This window comes from Podarcis cretensis (genome assembly GCF_951804945.1).
Source record: "Podarcis cretensis genome assembly, chromosome: 12".
Classification (NCBI taxonomy): Eukaryota; Metazoa; Chordata; class Lepidosauria; order Squamata; family Lacertidae; genus Podarcis; species Podarcis cretensis.
This window is the reverse complement of record NC_137181.1, coordinates 27685674-27707111: the sequence shown is the minus strand read 5'-3', so window position 1 is coordinate 27707111 and position 21438 is coordinate 27685674. Positions and strand designations below refer to the sequence as shown.

At 42.8% G+C, this 21438-nt stretch overlaps 1 protein-coding gene across 5 annotated transcripts in view; it reads right to left on the bottom strand.

The window, feature by feature from the left end:
• The window catches only part of ANKIB1 (ankyrin repeat and IBR domain containing 1), a 54654-nt gene that overhangs the window by 28950 nt on the left and 4266 nt on the right, over positions 1–21438 (bottom strand). For all 5 annotated transcript variants that reach the window (XM_079948427.1, XM_079948426.1, XM_079948430.1 and 2 more), the window contains exons 2-4: positions 8353–8617; positions 6352–6652; positions 1427–1609 (exon numbers count right to left, since the gene is read on the bottom strand). In XM_079948427.1, the coding sequence (XP_079804553.1) occupies positions 1427–1609; positions 6352–6652; positions 8353–8540 (672 nt within the window). In that variant the 5' untranslated portion in view covers positions 8541–8617. The remainder of the gene's footprint in view (positions 1–1426; positions 1610–6351; positions 6653–8352; positions 8618–21438) is intronic.

Here is a 21438-nt window from a genome sequence, read left to right as displayed (position 1 = left end):
CGGGGCAATCTGAAGTGCTTATTTTGACAAAACCCTAAATCACATCAGCCCATGTATATATTAAAGAACACTTTCCTTACACATTGTCTCAACAGTCAACCAAGAATTGCTTCACAGGATGGGATCAGAATGGCGGAGGAAAGGTTCTGTCACATTAGCACATGCATAGACTACATTTAATGCTAACCAGGTTCCCACTTAACAAGGGTATGTATTAGTCTTTTATAAACTAAAAAAAATTTGCCCAAGTTAGCTATGCAATTTGAATGAGACACAGAGAGATGCACAACTTTGTTACTGAAATAAATAGGATTTTACAGTGCTTCTATTGGGTTTAGTTACATCTTAAATTTGATACTCGTATATAAAAAAGCATAGGGTCTGTTTTTAAAAGTTATCCTCCCTGGATTTTTCATTGGGAAAGAATGGAACTGAGTTTTGGATTTTTGTGCTCTTTTCCAATCATTATGTGATAAAGTAGACAACTGAACAGGAGATCGTGCAGTTATTTGGATGCAAGACCTCCTCCAACTGTGAAAAACTGAATAATCTTCGAACTTCAAATACTGCAGGATCTCATGTTCAGTCATTCTTTTTTGTCATGATGAAGGAAGCAGGATGGAGGAAGCTATCAGTTCAATCTCCAGGTAAGGCAAAAGGAGAATGGAGTTGGGAGGGAAAGGCAGTACATAGTTTGAAGTGAAAGCAAAAAGGTTTCCCAGTCCCTTACACTAGGAATCCAGCCTGTCCAGAAAGCCATTACAGATGTCAGAAAGTACTGCCTGACCTGCTCCAACCTACTAGTATAAAGAGGCTTTTTGCTGATATGATTGATTTGAATGAAGTTTCCTAAACTGCAAAGAACTGAGTTGTGGCTCACAGACTGATAAACCCTTCGGTTTGTTAGTTTAAGGCTGGAGATGAAGTTTGAAGGTTTATAAGCCATTAACTTCTGAAAGCCTATTATCTCTTCTAATATTCTGGATCAAACAACATAAACCTTCCAACAGCTTTTTTGCCTCAATGAAGCTGAGAAATTTTCAATAGTATCTCTTCCTACATAGGTGTTCTACAGCTGTTTCAAACTGTTTAAACAATTTTAAAGGTGTACAACACATGCTTGGTATACAGAAGGTATCAGGTTCAATCTCTGCATCTCCAGCTTAAAAAAATATGAAGTGCCAGGTGCTGTAAAAGAGCTCTGCTGTACAAATAATCTATTGCTAATCAGAGCAGACAATACTAGCCCAAATGGAAGAATAAAAAAGGAGCTGGTATAAAATAGCTCCCTATATTCTTGACAATACCCATCCCTATAAATAGGAACAACTCAAGAGCTTTAGATAAAAACTACTTTGATATATTAGTCCTTTTTCCAAGTATGCACATCTCCAGTCAGAGTAACCAATTACTAATTTTATTTTACCTCTCTTTTGTCCAAAGCAGCATATTCTGCTTCAATGCTTTCAGCTTCAGGATCTCGTGAGAACACCATCTGGGATTCTAGATTGAGTGCCAATTCTTTATGGTGTTGCTTCTCTGCACAGTCACATGGAGTATCTTTATTTTCATTTTCAGCAAACAAGTCTCCACCATGTTTTACCAGAAGCTGCAAGTTAATGCAAACCATTTTAAGAGCTAATTTGAATACAGATCCTTGGAAATTCTTTTTCAGTCGAAATTTGTCGCCAACGATTTATGCAGAATGGAAGAATGCTAAAGAAAGAGAACTAAAGCAGACATGTGAACCCAGGGAAGATTATAGGTTGCATCCAACAAAGTAGAACTCAGAGTAGATCCACTGAAATAACTGAAACTAGTTTTGTTATGTCCATTAATTTCAATGGGTCTACACAGAGTATAACTTTGGCTAAGTTCCTTTTCAGAAGAAATATAGACACCCCTCAGAATAAAGGAGGGTTCGTAGTGAGATTGTTATACTTTAGCGAACACTTAAAGTTTAGAAATATTTGAAAAGATCAACAAGTAATACTAAAAATTCCACAATATAAATAATAGGTTAATGTTCCACCATTAGACATGTTTTTACTCATTCACAAAGACAAGCATATTGAAGCAACAACTGATTGCTGATACACACACACAAAAACCCTTTTGAATGGCAACTCTGCACATGGCATCAGAGTTTAGAATTAGATCACTGTAATTTTCAGGTATGGGGCATCTGTGTGTATTTTCCTGTCTTAGGCAAAAATGGCAATTTCCCCAAATTCCGTTCCACACACATGAACATTAGTCCCTTTCCTGGTCTCTTTTCAATCTGTTCACTTTGGGGAGGGAATCACAGAGAATATTCTATAAAGAAACTGGGGCATGGTGAACATAACTACCAGACTATCTGAGAAAAGTCTATGAATATTGACAGCATGTTACTGTGTTCTAATCCTTGAGTAGCTCTTGGCTGTTTCTCCACTAATTGTAATGTGCCTGTTTTTATTGGAGAGGAAGGGGAAGTATAAATACATGTTTTCAAAATCATGAAGGTTTGATTGTCAAGTGAAAAATGAGACATTTTTGAAATCTTCTAGAATTAGCATATTGATAAATAGTTCTTTGTATGTATCGCCCAGTCTCAAATCTTCCATTCTTGGGCAAGGTGATTGAGCGAGTGGTTGCTGAACAACTCCAGGCACGCCTGGAAGAAGCGGACCATTTGGATCCCTTCCAGTCGGGATTCAGGCCTCATCATGGGACTGAAACTGCCCTGGTTGATGATCTCCGGCGGGCTAGGGACAAAGGTGAGAGCTGTTTCCTAGTTCTGCTGGATCTCTCAGCGGCGTTTGATACCATCGACCATAACATCCTTCTGGACCGTCTTGAGGGGCTGGGAGCTGGGGGCACTGTCCTACAGTGGTTCCGCTCCTTCCTCCTGGGCCGTGTTCAGAAAGTGGTGGTGGGGGATGAGTGTTCAGACCCCTGGGCTCTCACTTGTGGGGTGCCTCAGGGTTCTGTCCTCTCCCCCATGCTTTTCAACATTTACATGCAGCCGCTGGGAGAGATCATCAGGGGGTTTGGGCTGGGTGTTCATCAGTATGCGGATGATACCCAGCTCTACCTCTCTTTCAAATCAGAACCAGTGAAGGCGGTGAAGGTCCTGTGTGAGTGTCTGGAGGCGGTTGGAGGATGGATGGCGGCTAACAGATTGAGATTGAATCCTGACAAGACAGAAGTACTGTTTCTGGGGGACAGGAGGCGGGCAGGTGTGGAGGACTCCCTGGTCCTGAATGGGGTAACTGTGCCCCTGAAGGACCAGGTGCGCAGCCTGGGAGTCATTTTGGACTCACAGCTGTCCATGGAGGCACAGGTTAAATCCGTGTCCAGGGCAGCTGTGTACCAGCTCCATCTGGTACGCAGGCTGAGACCCTATCTGCCTGTGGACTGCCTCGCCAGAGTGGTGCATGCTCTGGTTATCTCCCGCTTGGATTACTGCAATGCACTCTACGTGGGGCTACCTTTGAAGGTGACCCGGAAACTACAACTAATCCAGAACGCAGCAGCCAGACTGGTGACAGGGAGCGGCCACCGAGACCATATAACACCGGTCTTGAAAGACCTACATTGGCTCCCAGTACGTTTCCGAGCACAATTCAAAGTGTTGGTGCTGACCTTTAAAGCCCTAAACGGCCTCGGTCCAGTATACCTGAAGGAGCGTCTCCACCCCCATCGTTCTACCCGGACACTGAGGTCCAGCACCAAGGGCCTTCTGGCGGTTCCCTCACTGCGAGAAGCCAAGTTACAGGGAACCAGGCAGAGGGCCTTTTTGATAGTGGCGCCCTCCTTGTGGAATGCCCTCCCACCAGATGTCAAAGAGAACAACAACTACCAGACTTTTAGAAGACATCTGAAGGCAGCCCTGTTCAGGGATGCTTTTAATGTTTGATGTATCATAGTATTTTAATATTCTTTTGGAAGCCGCCCAGAGTGGCTGGGGAGGCCCAGCCAGATGGGCGGGGTATAAATAATAAATTATTATTATTATTATTATAATTTCTTTCTATTGCAGTCAGATTAGCCCTTTCAAAGCAGACCTGCATTTTACTAATGTTTGGCCAACATTCTCAAGCTGGGTTGATTTCTTATATTCCTCAAGTCAAATACAGAGTTTTATGTAGTGGATAAGTATTACAATTCCTTTCCACCCAAAACACAGAAAACGTCTAATGTGAATTAGTTGGCTGGTTCACACAAAATGCTAAACCATATTTTGTATTATGTGCATGAGCCTGAATGATGCCTTATGCCTGAGTACTCTCTTGTCTTGCCACATAGTTAGAAGGACGAAATCAGGATTCATATCTGCATTCCCAGATTTTTGTCATTTCATTATATACAAACAATAAATTTTGCTTTAAAATAAATTATAGTGTGTTAAGCAAGTCACCTTCACAACCCATGGTTTGAAGTTAGCTTGTCTGAAATTAGCTATAATATTTTAAACCACAAGTCAAGTTTCGGAAAGTGAAACTGAATTATGGGTTGTTATTTGTTATTACTCCTAGCCATATGGGAGGAAGGGGACCTATTGGAGACAGAGGTTCATGTACACATATATAAAAACATAGTAAAACACTAAACCTTAAAAAGCCCTATACAGGGCTGTTTTCAGATGTCTTCTAAAATATATATAATTACTCATCTCTTTGACATCTGATGGGAGGGCATTCCACAGGGCAGGTGCCACTACCGATTAGGCACTCTGCCTGGTTCCCTGTAGCTTTACTTCTTGCAGTGTGGGAACTACCAGAAGGCCCTCGGTGCTGGATCTCAGCTGTATCCTAGTTCAGCATTATAGGCAAACTAGGCCAGCCACTCCAGATGAATGAATTCTGATTCTAATTGCATGGAGGCTTGGCTCATGCAATTCCCTTTTTTTCATATTTTATTTTCAATTTTCAATAATTTAACAATTTAACATCCATTCAGTTACAAGTCCATTGATAACCCTGGCTCATGCAATTCCCCACCAAGTGATGAGGCATTTGCATAGAACACCTTGCTCCCAGAAGATACTATCTGCTGCTCCTTAACCATATGAATTTATGGTGAATTTATGAAAGAGCAAACTTCTTTTTAAATTGGGATTAGTACAAAGTGTCATTTTATTTTTAAATGTTTATACATATATACTTAAAACAGTTTTAAATGGTTTTATAAGTGCTAGAAGCTTATTTGGTGAAAGTTGTAAATTGGTATTAAGTTGATATGAACTAGTATTTCAAAGCACGTGTTAAACTAATTTAACAGCCTGTTTCCATGATGGTAATTCTGGCAAAAGATCAGGCAGATGGTCCCTCAAACTGAGCATACACTACAATTTCCAGTACAACAGCTTCTGACAGCAATTGCTCCTTTCCCAGCAATGCAAGGGAACAGCTCCTACAAGTCCTTTTGTGACAATTTAAAGGTCTTTCTGATCTATCACTGACTGGCACAACATTGTGTCTGGCTTTCCTGCAAATAAACACTGGCAAGAAAGTAAGGAAGAGTTTGCATCAACAGCAGCAGCTGTTTGTGTCATAGTACCTATGCAAGTGTATAAAACTTGACTGGTCACTCTGCAAGATTCCACTGACAAATTAAGGCAAGCCTAAAAAACAGATCAAGTGGGTGGTAGCACCTGGAAGGAATGTAACTTGAGCAATTCTTTAAGCAGCTGCACTGCAAATAGCTCTGGTGAATATACCATGATGAACCTTCTTTCAATACACAAATGGACTATTACATTTTCAAGCAGCGAGTGCTAGTTATGTTTGAAGTTCAAGGGGCTCATGGAGATAAATTTCAGGTCAGCAACAGGACAAGGTCAAATATGAAAAAAATGTTATTCCCTTTAATAAAATATTTGCGAACAGCTGCTATGGAAGATTAAGCATTTTTTTGGCGTGCAACACTGTATTAAGTACAGTCAATTAACTGGAATATACAATAAATTTCAAATATACTATAGTTTGTCTCATTGGGAATTTAACAGTTTGCACTTAAACACAACATTCAAAAGCAATACTCCCCAAAGCAAGTGATAAAAAAGAAGAATAAATAGGAGGTGGGGTTTTTTTTAGCATAATAACTGGTATTAGCACATGCACAGGATCTGGACAGTGCATGAATGAAACACCATCAGGGAATACAATGTACACTGCCTTACGTTTCATCATGGAAGAAAGTAAGGATATAAATATAATAAATTTATTCAGTACGCACTGAATAAGATGATGTCACTTCTTTTTGCCATTTATATATTTTTAGATACAATATTAAATGCTCTTAAAATTTTTTTGAAACAAGTGTATGCTCCATCATTACTTTGATTACTATTTATATGAATTTTACCTCTACACAGGTCTTCATTCCTGAGGCAGCAGCATAGTGCAAAGGTGTATTTCTTTTATTATCAACGGCGTCAATGGCTGCTCTTTCATATTCTCCTTGGTCAAGTTTTGCTCCTTTCCATTTCAGGATCATCTGCAGACAATCTGCTCTTCTGAAATCATCTTCAAAGGGCCGTGTCAATCGAGGCTGAAGAGCTCCGTCCGATATCATAATCTGAGGCCCCATGCAAAGCAAGTGCATAGAGGTCTCATTGTGCACATTTCGTTTATTTGGGTTGCCATCTCTTACAAAAAGAAAAGTTCTATACAGAGAAAGTAAAGAAATAAAGCAGTAAATAAGAAGCAGATTTTTATAATGACATGGGAAATAAAGGTACAGTAAAGATCCAGTAAAGATTGAGGAAAATCATATATAAACTGGAAATCTCCTAGGAGGCTTAGTTCGGTCAGAATCGAATATACATTTCCAGAGTTAACCCTAAATAATCACTTCTGGTAAGTGAACCACCATAGCTGCTAGAGGGCCATGGAAATTTGTGTCCTGGGCTTTTTAGACTCATCTGCCCGTGTACATTGGTTGCCAGATGTGAATTCTTTTTCAGCTCCCCTGCCCCACTAGAAGTATTTATCATACTTCTAATACATTTATAAATACTGTATTGACCCGAATGTAAGCTGCACCTTTAAAATTCGGGGGGGGGGGGGGAGGAAAAAAAAAAGACAATACTCAAATATAAGCCGCTCTCTTAAAATTCCACTCACACCTATTCTGTTTTACTGTATGTCTGTTTCAGCAGCAATATTGTAAAAGCCCATTTTTGTTAGGTCGCAAATTTAAGCTGTACTTTAATTTTTCAAGGTCAGAATTTGGAAAAAAGTGTGGTTTATATTCAGGCCAAAACAGTACTTCTAATACATTTGTCATACTTCTAATACAAATGCAAAAGAGAGGCATCTTCTCATCTGCAAACTTTTAAATGAATGGGCTATTCTGTAGCCGGAAGACTTTCCTTGTTTCCATACATCCTATTTGATGAAGCCTGGCAGAAATCCTACTCAATGTTGTTGGCGTTATTATATTAGATCTTCTCATATTGTCATTTAAAAATGCAGCCCTGTAATGACTATTTGATAATATACTGCATAATCTAATATTGCTTTATGACTCACTGAATCAGGATGATGTGTATCTTTGTTTTAAACTGCTCTGTACCAGTGTTTATGAATACAGGAAGCTGTTTCTTAAGATACTCCTGATAATATTAATAGCTTGTAGCTTCCTGGTAGCCACAAATAGAATTTATGTGTAATAAAAAATGTTAAACCAAAGGGCCATACACTATAAGGCATACACTGAAGAATTTATATTATTTATATTAATAACCAGTCTGGTTTAATTAGATCTTGTTTGTTCCAGAAGCATCTGCCACAGGGAAGATCTACTGCAATTCCAGAAACAGAGGATTGGTGCTTTAAAAAACTACCTTTCCTCTCTTTTCCAAATATTTGGCACAGCAGATACATTGCAGCTCTCAAAGTGCTGCCTTCCACCACTTAAAGATGAAAGCTTCATCCCTTTCTCAAAACTGCAAGTAGAGCAAGCATCATATCCCTGCATTCTTTATTTTACAAACACTTCCACAATACAGTGTTCTTGTACTAACTCCGACTTTTCCATAGAAAAGAAAGAAGTAGAGTTATGTTCATTTCAACATTGGCCAACATAGAGCAACTCCTGAGCTGAAAGTAAATACCACCAAGGTCTTCAGCAACCTTTTAGGGCTATGAGGATAAGAAATCAAACATGCATGCCCTCATCTTAGAACTATTCTGGAGAATATGTGCACGTTGGAACTGGAGCCAGTGTAAAGAGGTTATCCATGGCAAAATATTGAACTTGTACATCAAAAGATAGTACTATATTAGATTATGATAGTATCAAATCACATTATATGTCACTTAGCACATCTAGAAACACTATGAACAAAGCAACAATACTCACCCCAATATTCGGTTCATCCCATGCCTGGCAGCATAATGTAATGGAGTGTTATGCTGGTAGGGTTCTCCATAAGAAATATTAGGGTCCAGAGATTCTTTTAGTTGAGGGTTGCTCTCATATATTTGGCAGGCCAAATTTTCATCTCCATTTATAAGTGCTTTGCGGAATTTAGTAGTTGTATTTCCCATGTTGTTCTTAGTGGGGTGGTGCTTCTTCTGCCCCCCTTCAAACACTTGGTGTGGAGGTCAGCAACATCTTTTAAATTCTGAAACAAGCAAATAGCATTGCAAATTGGGTTGAAGAAGCTATACTAGGAATTTGTCTAAAATTAATCAGCCCTTTAGGAAAAATACAATCTAAGAAGCTTTTATACTGTCCTTATTTGAAAACACTAAGATTCCTTCAACTATCTAGTTCTACATAGTTTTAACTTGCACTCTGTAAAACCATTAACATCTTTACTACATAAACTTGGTAAAACATTTCCAGATATACACTTTGGACCCAAATCAGTGGAAACTGCATAATAATAACATTTCCGTCAACCTCATCCTGCAGTGGTGCAAAGATAAATCTCAAACAAAATTTTTGTTAGTAAATAAACAACTCTAGGAAAGAATTGGGATTTGAAGAAAGCCTGGGGATAGGAAAATTATTTAAACTCCATTATACATTAAGGTAAATCATGTGCATCTGATCTACAAATTTTCCTTAATCCAATCACTGGGGAATATTCCAGTAACTTTTATATCATACTTGTGTGGAACAGCAGATAAATTTACCATGCTGATGCACTCAGCTCAAGTCTTTACTGGGAATTTTCATGAACAACTATTCTCAGCGTTAAACAGGAGCATTCATGGACCTGAAATATTCTTCAAAAGTAATAGTTTTGTGCCATTTTGCTCCTGTTCAATGAAGCGCTTCGACACATCCCACCCCATTTTAGAACAGGGTTCAGATTCTTACTGGCTTTGTGTTCAAGTCAGTCAGAGATATCAGGGCCAGTGTGACAACACAACAGTACCAGATAGCCAATCAGCGAATGCTACACTGCTGACCCTAGGTTCATTAATTTCAGTGGGTTTACTCTGGGTAGGACAAGCATTGGATACAAGCCATAGACTGTTGGCCTGGTAAAGGCATGCAGGCATGAGTAATGGAAGCTAATATTCCCAGCATAGCCACCAGTGACAATCTGTAGAGACATGGTGATGTTTATAAGACAAGCGTCTGCTAGCGAAGACCTATAGTGCTAGCTCGGCTGGGCGAACAACCAGCTGTGGAGATGAACATGCCAGTTCAATACTCTACAGCGCTGACATGCTCAGACTGCAAACTAGAACTGATACCTGAATGCATTACCCAAACATTTGTTGATTCTACTTTAATGTATAAATTATTTAGATTCAGCTGTGTGAATTGTGCTAAAAGTGTTTAATTATTATTACAAGCCCAAATCATTAATACAATAAAAAAAAAAAATCTGGAATTTTCAATATATAATGTTGTAGAAGCAATCTAAATCTATTTGGTTCAAAGAACTAGTCTTAAAGCAGATTTCATGCAGAAGTAAATAAAGACACAGGAAAGAGAAGATATGTCTATGGAATGGAAGATGCAAACCAGGAAGAAGATTATCATAACATGCTGATTAGATTATGGAAAATAGGGGTAGTTAACCTATCACTCATAATAAACTTTGCAAAGGGAAGCAAAAGGCAGGCACGGGTAAAGGAAGGAATAGCTGAGGGAGAAAAGAATGACATGGATACTAAGAATCCACATCTTTAAGGGCATGTTTATATAAACACTTCTAAATGGAGGGACAGGGAGCTAGATCCGACCAATAGGCCAGATCCTGAATGTCCCCAACCCCAAATGCCATTTTGACAGGAGGACAGGCCACCCATGATGAATCATTTGCTTTTACCATGACATCAGAAGAAGGGTTTTCTTTTCTCAGAAAGCCTGCCTTGTAACCTAGATGTATCCCAAAGTTGAAACAAAACACAAAGGTTCCTGGGTAGGCATAGAGCTAAAGTAAAGAGAAACATGCTAGTCTTTAATTTAACAAGGGCAGGGATTAATTTGGGATGGTGTTACTAGGTAGTAAGTGTCAATTTAAGTCAAGCCAAATTATATAGTATTACTGAATGGCTATTTAGTCCAGCATCCTGCTTCTCTCACTGGACAACCCAATGTCTACAAGAAGCTCATAGTCATCTCTCCCTTTTATTCCCTGGAACTGGTGTTCAGTGGAATGGTTCCATGGATCCTCTAAGTATCATGTAAGTATCATGCCTAGCAGCTACTGACCGTCTTCCTCGCCCATGAATTTTTCTACTCTCCTTTAAACCCATGTAAGTTGGAAGCTATGAGCATATCCTGTGTCAGTGTTTTCCATTGTATTTCTCACCATTCAGCTCCAACGGATGACCCCAAGTTCTAGTGTCTTAACAATGGGAGAACAACTGAAATGAAGATATGTTAGTACCATTGTGCTTGCAGATCTTTGGTTTTGACAACTGTGCACATCTTAGCCATGAAAACAGAAATCCATTTATACTTTCCATGAAGGATTAAAAGATATATCTAATTACAGCATGTGGTTAGAAAAAAAAAACCCTGGTTGTGTTATACTTTCCAAGAATTTGCATTATGATAATTTTATAAATGCTACTAGGCAATCAGATATTATTGCTCTCCTAAAGACATTCATTTATATTCCTTTAACAATGAAGCAATTTAACCAGCACATGCCACTTAAAAACACTTCATTTCAAAACGTAAGTCAAATACAAATGAAAGACAGCATTTCAAAATATTAAAAGAACTACAAAGTGAAGAACACAATTTTAAAAGAAAGCATTGCTATCTATCCAAAGTCCATGATTATTTATAAACAATCTGAAGTCTTAAAGATATTTAAGAATTTGAGGGAAGGAGTCCAAGAACAGTCTTTCTCAAAGCTGATTCTTATACTTCCTTCTGAGGAGAAAAAGTCTCTAAGTATCTCATATTCCTACATAGCCCATATGAAAATCTCAACAACTATCAGGTATTTTTCCTCGCAGACCTTTTTCTGACACAATAAACTTCTGATTTTTTTACATGTAGATTATGTTGGCTAAACAGCTCCAGGTCAAAGGGTTGCAGGCAACTAAGTTTTACTCAGAGTAGACCCACTGAAATGCATGAACCTAAGTTCATTAATGTCCATTTACCGTATTTTTCGCCCTATAGGACGCACCGGCCCATAGGATGCACCTAATTTTTTTGGGGGGGGGAAATAAAGGGGGAAAATTATTTTTCCCCCCAGGCGTGGGGCTGGCTTCCCCTGACCCCAGCCCCCAGAACATGCAGCTCTCCACAAGCCGTGGGAGCCCAGCGCCGGGCTCCCACGGCTGAAGCTAAGCCTGGGCGCGTTGCGCCTCCCCGCTATCCCCGAGCTTGTGGGGCTGGCGGCAGGGAGAGGCGGGCTTTTCCCGCTGCCAGCCTCCAAAGGACATCGGGAGACAGCGGGATGGCGCGCTGCGCCTCCCCACTGTCCCCCCAGCTTGCGGGGCCGGCGGTGGGGCTCTCCTGAAGCCTGGAGCGCACCGACCCCTCTCGCTCTCCAGGCTTCAGCGAAAGCCTGCATTCGCCCCATAGGACGCACACACATTTCCCTTTAATTTTTGGAGGGGAAAAAGTGCGTCCTATAGGGCGAAAAATACGGTATTTCAATAGGTCCACTCTGAGCATGACTAAATATAAGATACAGCCCAAAATGTAGTCCTCACTCTATTTTACAACATTATGCCAATCAATAAGCCAATGTCAAACAATTATACTTTTAAGCCAAGAAGTGAACCAACCTTTTCTTTTCACATATAGCATCATTGGGCCTTCTTTGCACCAATGATAGCTGGTGATCAGTTTTGCAGCTCAGACACAATAAATTTCATGACTTCCTAAAATGACCTTGGGTGATACTTTACATCGTCCAGAAAGTTGGCTGTAATAGCAGATTTCATGGACTTCACTAGATGATCCTTTGGTGTCCCTTCCAACTTTACAATTCTATGATTCTCATGTGGCCTGCCACAAATAAGCCATCATCCACTTGACTTCACTTTGCTGCATGGTAGGCAAAGCTTAACTTCTTATTTTATAGAGGTGATCGCTTGTGTAAGCTAATTTCCGGTTCCTGAGAGAATTCCTTGCTTTCCAGCTGTCAATCATGACCCCCCCCAGATTAAGATTTGGATTGGATCACCCTGATTAAGCAGCATAAAATATGGAATATGCCCATAAACATTTCCAGAGGAGACCAGCTGCAATAGCCCTAGGTGTGTAAGTCCTGGGTATATTCAGTTGACTAAATCTGAGATGGGGAACCCATAGCCCTCCAGATGCTATTGACCTCAACACCCAACAGCCTTAATCACTATGGCCAATGGTCAGGAATGATGCAAGTGTTAGTTCAGCTACATCTAGACTGCCACAGGATCCCCAACACGAGACAAGATAGACCAATATTGTGGTTCAGTGTTTTGCTTTTGTCTTTTGATTGTGCCTAAACTCATTTCTCTTTTCTTTCCATACTCCAATTAAATAGACTTAATCACTGAATATATATACTAGTCTCTGGACACCCTCAAGAGCTGCCTGTTGCCTCCTCCCACATTGTTTGGCTCACCTGGGCTTTGTTACTTGGATTAAAGGGCATGGGTGATCAAGAGGGATGATGAGCTGAAGTTGCAAAGCCAGAGACTTGGGAGTTCAGCTGGCAGCTGCTCCAGCAATTCATAAGGCAATGGAGATCTTGTGGTTTTATTTCTAGATAGCTTAAAACCTTGGCAATGTCTCTCATAGCCAATTACCTTCTCTAAAGGAGAAATGCTTGGAGGAAATCTGTCAGAAGTTGATCTGAGCACATTATATATTTGTGCTATATGTTAACTAAATCAAATAATAAATAATAATAATTTTATTATTTATATGCTGCCCATCTGTACAGGGTTGCCTTCCAACATCTTCTAAAAGCCATATAGTTATTTATCTGTTTGCTATCTGATGGGAAGGCATTCCAAAGGTTGGCCCCACTACTGAGAAGACCCTCTGCCTGGTTCCCTGTAACTTCACTTCTTGCAGTGGGGGAAATGCCAGAAGGCTTTTGGAGCTGGATTTCAGTGTCTAGGCTAGACGATGGAGGTGGAGACGCTCCTTCACATATACACTGAACAACCATCACCAGTAATCTTAAAAATGTAATCAAGATCAACATGCTTTCTTAGTATTACAATATTAGAATCATACCAACATAACTATATAAACATTTCCCATACACATGTCCAGGACTAAAATAATGAACATTCCATATACCTGCATTTATCACACACATTACAAGATTTCAACTGAAATACATGAATATTGCATGATCCAATGCAAATCACAACTGTTAGCATATAAATAGGATAATTAAAGACAACTGATAATTAGAAAATACTTGTCTTCAAACAACAAAGATGACTTAGCTACTTTGTTGGGCCCAGGAGGTAGAGGAAAGATTTGAGCTACTAAGCAACCACAATATACATTCCCCAGCAAGCATTAACATCAAGTTGGGTCTCTGTTGCAGTTGCCAAGCAGTGTCACTGGGGAAGTTAAGAATAGTGGTGGAACTGAGCTACTGGCTGCAGTATTCTCCCTTCAGAAGACAGCAGCCCAGGAGGACTCTCCTGTATGTGAGTGTCTGAGGGCCCTGCTCCTTCTTGCCACTCACCATCTGGCCTGGGGCGGGGCCTGAAGCCTCATAAGGACTGCTGGACTCTGCTGCCCAGGAGGACTCTCCTGTGTGGGTGTCTGAGGGCCCTGCTCCTTCTTGCCACTCACCATCTGGCCTGGGGCGGGGCCTGAAGCCTCACAGGGACTGCTGCGCTCTGCTGCCCAGGAGGACTCTCCTGTATGTGAGTGTCTGAGGGCCCTGCTCCTTCCTGCCACTCACCATCTGGCCTGGGGTGGGGCCTGAAGCCTCACATGGACTGCTGCACTCCGCTGCCCAGGAGGACTCTCCTGTGTGAGTGTCTGAGGGCCCTGCTCCTTCCTGCCACTCACCATCTGGCCTGGGGCGGGGCCTGACGGGCCTCACTAGGACAGTTGCTGTTACTGCTGGAGGGGTGCAGAGTGCTTTTAAAATGTTTTAAAAAATTTTATTTTGAATTTTTTGTATGTGGGGTGGGGTGGGGTGGGGTGGATGTTTATTGGGCCTGGGAAATTGTTTGATTTTATGTTTTTGTAATTTTTATAATTTTTATTGTTTTTTGTTTGTATTGTTTTATTTGTGTTGTTGCTTTTTTGTTGTTGTTTTTTAAAGGGGTTATTTTGTTCTTAAGGGGAGGGGTCAGGGCTGCCGGGGAGTGGGCCCCAGCCCACAAAATGGCTGGGGCATGTTCCACAGGGGGGGATGCACTGGGACAACCGATCTCAGTGATCACGGGTAGGAGGAGGAGTTACGCTAAGACCAGACCATGTCATTACAGAGGAGGCAGGTTTAGTCGTTGTCTGAGGACTATCCCTGCCTCCGGGTCTGGTCCTGACCGGATGAATACTAGAATCAGCAAGGGATACCCACATGACCTGAAAGTGTTGCTGTGCAATGCCAGGTCAATGATTCATAAGACCACTGCCATCCATGACTTGATCATGGATGGAGGACTTGACCTGGCATGTGTAACAGAGACTTGGTTGGATGAAGCAGATGGGCCTGTCCTTGCCGCTGCTTGTCCACCAGGTTTCTCTTACGCACAGCAACCCAGGTCATGTGGGCGGGGAGGGGGGGTTGCAGTGATTTTTAGGAAGTCATTAGTTTGCACCAGGCGTCCTATTGGGAAGACCCAGTTTTCTGAATGCATGTTCTGGAAGTTGGGCAATAGGGGCAGTACAGGATTCCTTTTGGTGTACCGACCTCCCCGCTGCACCAAGGATTCCCTGCCCGAGCTGCTTCAGGTCGTGGCGGATGTTCTCCTGGAGACACCTAGCTTGGTCGTCCTAGGGGATTTTAACATCCATGCCGACACGACCTTACAAGGGGCCGCTCGGGACTTCGTGGAAAGCATGGCCTCCATGGGGCTGTCCCTGAATAAGTCTGGCCCAACCCATAGCCGCGGACATGCCTTGGACCTGGTGTTTACCTCTACGGATGTTGGTGATCTGACACTAAGTAAAAGTGAAACGAAAGAAGTGCCATGGTCAGATCACTTCCTGGTGCAACTGGACTTCTCTGCGACCCATCCCCTCTGCAGGGAGGTGGGACCGATTCGGATGGTCCGCCCCCGCCACTTAATGGATCCAAATGGTTTCCAGAGAGTGGTAGGGGATGCTTTATCCCATGTTGATGGCCTTTCAGCCGATTCCCTGGTGGCCCGCTGGAATGCGGAATTAGCCAGGGCTATTGACTGTTTGGCTCCGAAGCGCCCTCTCCGATTGCATGGAGCCCGGAGAGCCCCGTGGTTTTCCACGGATCTGAGGGCAATGAAACAATCGTTGAGACGGCTAGAGCGCCGGTGGCGGATAACCCATTCTGAATCTGACCGGACACAGGTTAGAGCTCAACGTCGAGCCTACCAAGTGGCGATAGCGACGGCGAAGAAGACTTTCTTCACCGCCTCTATTGCATCTGCAGAAAACAGCAGCAGGAGACTCTTTCAGGTGGTTCACAATTTAGCGGAACCACCTGTAACATCGGGGCCCAGTACGGGCCACATGTTCTCCTGCAATGATTTTGCAAAATTTTTTGCAGATAAAATCGCTCAGATTCGGGAAGAAGTAGACTCCACCGTGGGAGCAGGGCCGGGGCGGGAGAGTGCTAGAGTCCTGTCTGGTCAAGTTGTGTGGGATCAATTCCAAGCTGTTACCTCCGAGGATGTGGACAGGCTGCTCGGACGAGTGAAGTCAACCACCTGTCTCCTGGATCCTTGCCCATCCTGGCTTATAAAAGCTAGCCGGGAAGGACTGGGCGATGGGCTTCGTGGGGTGGTGAATGCTTCCCTCCGTGAGGGAGCCTTCCCAGACCCGCTGAAAGAGGCGGTTATTAAACCGCTTCTTAAAAAACCATCTCTAGATGCGGCCACGATGGCCAATTATCGCCCAGTCTCAAACCTTCCATTCTTGGGCAAGGTGATTGAGCGAGTGGTTGCTGAACAACTCCAGGCACGCCTGGAAGAAGCGGACCATTTGGATCCCTTCCAGTCGGGATTCAGGCCTCATCATGGGACTGAAACTGCCTTGGTCGCACTGGTTGATGACCTCCGGCGGGCTAGGGACAAAGGTGAGAGCTGTTTCCTAGTTCTGCTGGATCTCTCAGCGGCGTTTGATACCATCGACCATGACATCCTTCTGGACCGTCTTGAGGGGCTGGGAGCTGGGGGCACTGTCATACAGTGGTTCCGCTCCTTCCTCCTGGGCCGTGTTCAGAAAGTGGTGGTGGGGGATGAGTGTTCAGACCCCTGGGCTCTCACTTGTGGGGTGCCTCAGGGTTCTGTCCTCTCCCCCATGCTTTTCAACATCTACATGCAGCCGCTGGGAGGGATCATCAGGAGGTTTGGGCTGAGTGTTCATCAGTATGCAGATGATACCCAGCTCTACCTCTCTTTTAAATCAGAACCAGTGAAGGCGGTGAAGGTCCTGTGTGAGTGCCTGGAGGCGGTTGGAGGATGGATGGCGGCTAACAGATTGAGGTTGAATCCTGACAAGACAGAAGTACTGTTTTTGGGGGACAGGAGGCGGGCAGGTGTGGAGGATTCCCTGGTCCTGAATGGGGTAACTGTGCCCCTGAAGGACCAGGTGCGCAGCCTGGGAGTCATTTTGGACTCACAGCTGTCCATGGAGGCACAGGTCAAATCTGTATCCAGGGCAGCTGTTTACCAGCTCCATCTGGTACGTAGGCTGAGACCCTATCTGCCTGCAGACTGTCTCGCCAGAGTGGTACATGCTCTGGTTATCTCCCGCTTGGACTACTGCAATGCGCTCTACGTGGGGCTACCTTTGAAGGTGACCCGGAAACTACAACTAATCCAGAATGCGGCAGCTAGACTGGTGACTGGGAGCGGCCGCCGAGACCATATAACACCGGTCTTGAAAGACCTACATTGGCTCCCAGTACGTTTCCGAGCACAATTCAAAGTGTTGGTGCTGACCTTTAAAGCCCTAAATGGCCTCGGTCCAGTATATCTGAAGGAGCGTCTCCTCCCCCATCGGTCTGCCCGGACACTGAGGTCCAGCTCCGAGGGCCTTCTGGCGGTTCCCTCCCTGCGAGAAGCAAAGCTACAGGGAACCAGGCAGAGGGCCTTCTCGGTGGTGGCGCCCGCCCTGTGGAATGCCCTCCCATCGGATGTCAAGGCGATGGACAACTACCTGACATTCAGAAAACATCTGAAGGCAGCCCTGTTCAGGGAAGTTTTTAATATGTGATATTTTAGTGTATTTTTCATCTCTGTTGGAAGCCGCCCAGAGTGGCTGGGGAAACCCAGCCAGATGGGCGGGGTACAAATAATAAATTATTATTATTATTATTATTATTATATAAGGAAGCATTTCCAAGTAGCTCTAAAGAGGATTTATTTTAAATAATTGAAAATCGCCTTTGTACAGATACGTTACTAATTGCTAAGCACCTGCTAAGCAGGCCACCACTTGCAGGCCACCACTACTGCCGCCACCACAAGGCCTCGCAGACTGCCGCTGCTTCTGCCATGATGAGGCTTTGCAGGCTGCTGATTATTGTGCCACTACTGCCAGGCTGCTGTTGCTTCTGCCTCCCCCTGCCGTTGTTGATTCGGCTGCCACCTAGTAGGTCTGCTGGCAGTCCCAGATTATTTGTATTCACTATGACTCATCACTGTACTTTGGTAAAAGGTAAAGGGACCCCTGACCATTAGGTCCAGTCGTGCACGACTCTGGGGTTGTGGCGCTCATCTCGCTTTATTGGCCGAGGGAGCCGGTGTACATGTGGCCAGCATGACTAAGCCGCTTCTGGCGAACCAGAGCAGCACACGGAAAAGCCGTTTACCTTCCCGCTGGAGGTACCTATTTCCCTACTTGCACTTTGATGTGCTTTCGAACTGCTAGGTTGGCAGGAGCAGGGACCAAGCAATGGGAGCTCACCCCATCGCGGGGATTCGAACCGCCGACCCTCTGATCGGCAAGCCCTAGGCTCTGTGGTTTAACCCACAGCACCACCCGCGTACTTTGGTAGCCAAGCCCAAAACCAAAAGTCTCATTTAGATGCATTTGGGCTTGCCTGCTGCTGAAAGCGACCATGAGGTGATTGATAATATCTTCATTTATCAGTTTTAGACCCTTAAGTTGTAGCAGTTCCCAGGACATTGTCCTGTTCGCCTCTATGTAATTCCTTCCTTATTTCAGAAATTGATATATCATGATGTTTAGCTGGTGATATATCAGGTACCCAGGTGCCTAGGATTTTCCAGACAAGCATTCCAGGTACCAAGGAGTAACAGAACATTCACAACAAGGATTTGTCCTGGCAACAAATTTTGCAGGAAATGAAGGGGGCACTTACTGCAGTGGAAACTGATGGTATTGGAGTGAGCGCATTCTGAGTTAGTGGAAATGGATGCTTATGTTTATCCGTACAAGCCTCTTTAGTCAATGATTATACACCTAATGATGCTATTCAATGCTTTCATAGCACGAGGAAGATATTACTGCCATTTGTTTCCTTCCCATTATAGAACTCTGATATCCAAGAAATGAAGATTTAATAGCACTCATGGAATGGGGGTATTAAAAGCAAATTCTGAATATGTTCTTTCACTCACCTCACTTATTTGGCTCATCACTAGGCAGGAAGCCTTATCAAGTGCTGTAAGTGAGGCAGGAGGTTCCTTCTAAATGCAAAGCTCCAAACTACTGAGTTGCCAAATATACAGGAGATTGAATGTTGGAAGCCAAATGGGAAGTAAGGACAGGAGTGTAGCTGAGTAGACCACTCTCAAAGAAAGCAGGGAAGCAACTTTGTTTCCTTCTTTGAGCAATTTCACAACCAGTCATTCACACACGGGAAAGTACTGTAGTAATCAGCATAGGAGACAAGGTGGGTAGGAGAGGCATATTCTTTCTAGCCAACTAAAATTGTATATTGACATAGATGCCAACCCCAAAATAGGGACAGAAATACCAGACACATGGAAAGAGTTAAGACTATGAACTGCTGTTTCATTATTACACAAGAGATGCACGATCTAGGACAACTTAACTCCTTTGGATCTACTTTCCTATTAAAAGTAAGATACCTTAAAAGATATCTGTAGCAAAATGCCAAAGGAGCTAAAATAGGATACTGATCAATTATTGGTTGACTATGATTCCATATAATCAAGAATGTTTTTAGGCAAAAGGCAGCATTTCTTTTTATTGGATGATATCATCCAATACTTATTTATACTTGCATGCAGGCACTCCTTGCACTACAACTTTCTCCAGAACGTTTCTGCTCTCTCCCTGATTAAATCACACAGTCCAACTACTTTTACTGACCACATGCTGTTCAAGTACAGACATCTCTGAAAATATCATGGTTCAAGAAGCAACATTATACAAGTACACATACGCAGTAATCAAATGCATGTGTCTATAGTTATGAGCTGATTGGATTCCTGAATTTTGCCGAAGCCAGAAATTCTAACTGAACAGTTTCTTCTATGAGTATGTATGTGATGAGCTGTCATAGTGTACATATATACTTCAAGCACCACATGTAGTTAGTGACTTAATTTCTGGTGGTGGTTCACTGTGAAAGCTTAGTGCTACAAATACAAACACACTGTACACAGTTTGCCACTTGGAAATTATGAAAGTAGTTTGCACCACTAAATGCATGTTGCATTTAGAAAGACTGTACAGTGGTACCTCAGGTTACGTTACCTTCGGGTATACTTCTGGGTTTCGCCCCGTGCGCATGCTTAGAAACGCTCTATCGCGCCACGCATGCGTGCAGAAGTGATCCTCTGGATATGGACTTTTGGGGGTAAGTACGGACCCCCGGGGCAAATTAAGTTCATATCAGGGGGATCTACTGTATGTGTAGGCCTCCCAGTGTGTGCAAGAGAACTTGAGTGTGAACTTCTCCCTGTTTCTCCCTGCTCAGTCAAACCAATTGCTCAACCAGGTCACCTCTAAAGAAGCACAATATAAGTTGGAACCATCTGCATCATAAGCAGGTATGCTGAAAACAAGACATAGGGAAAATTTCTCATTTCCCATAAAAGCAAGGGAGCTTTCCCTTCCCAAAGGAAAGGTCCTCTGTATTTGTTGTGTGTTCCTTCAGAAGCACTCTTTTTAAAGAAACAAGCCCCCCCCCATATGTGAATTTTGCCCATGTCCCAGATGTAAAGATATTTTTAAAAGATAGGTAGCACAAGTCTCCAGGAATCAGGACTACCACTGCCAATTGCATTTGCTGTGGGGAGGAATCATAGCTCAGTGGTAGAGCATCTGCCTTGAATACAGAAAGTCTCAGGTTCAATCTCTGGCATCTCCAGGTAGGGTTGGGAGACAATCCTGTCTGAAACCCTGGTGAGCTACTGGCAGTCACTGTAGCCAATACTAGATGGATTAATGGTCTGACTCAATACAGTATAAGGCAGTTTCCTAGGTTCTTTTTTCTTTGGCTTGGTATCCTGTTAAACATGTGAGAAGTACAATCTTCTCTTGCACCAGGTTTCTACCATTAGAACAGTTCTGTTTTCTGTTACTATCAAATACTAGTTCTAAAACTGGCAAGTCTACAATACAGAATTATGCCAGTCTAATAGTCCACACCTTATTATATATATTTTACATGACCTGATAAGGTACTCAAATCATTTTTCAATTGAGTGATATTAGGCGGCTTCTAGAAACAAAAACAACCCTCAATACACAAAGCACTACACAGAACAAATAGCAATTCTATAAAGAAATTTATCTTCAGTATTAATGAAGGCTTAACTTATACTAATCCAGACTGCACCACAGAGAAAGCATTAAAGGCTTAAACTTTCATCTTATAAATTTACCTTTAGTACAATCATATCAAAT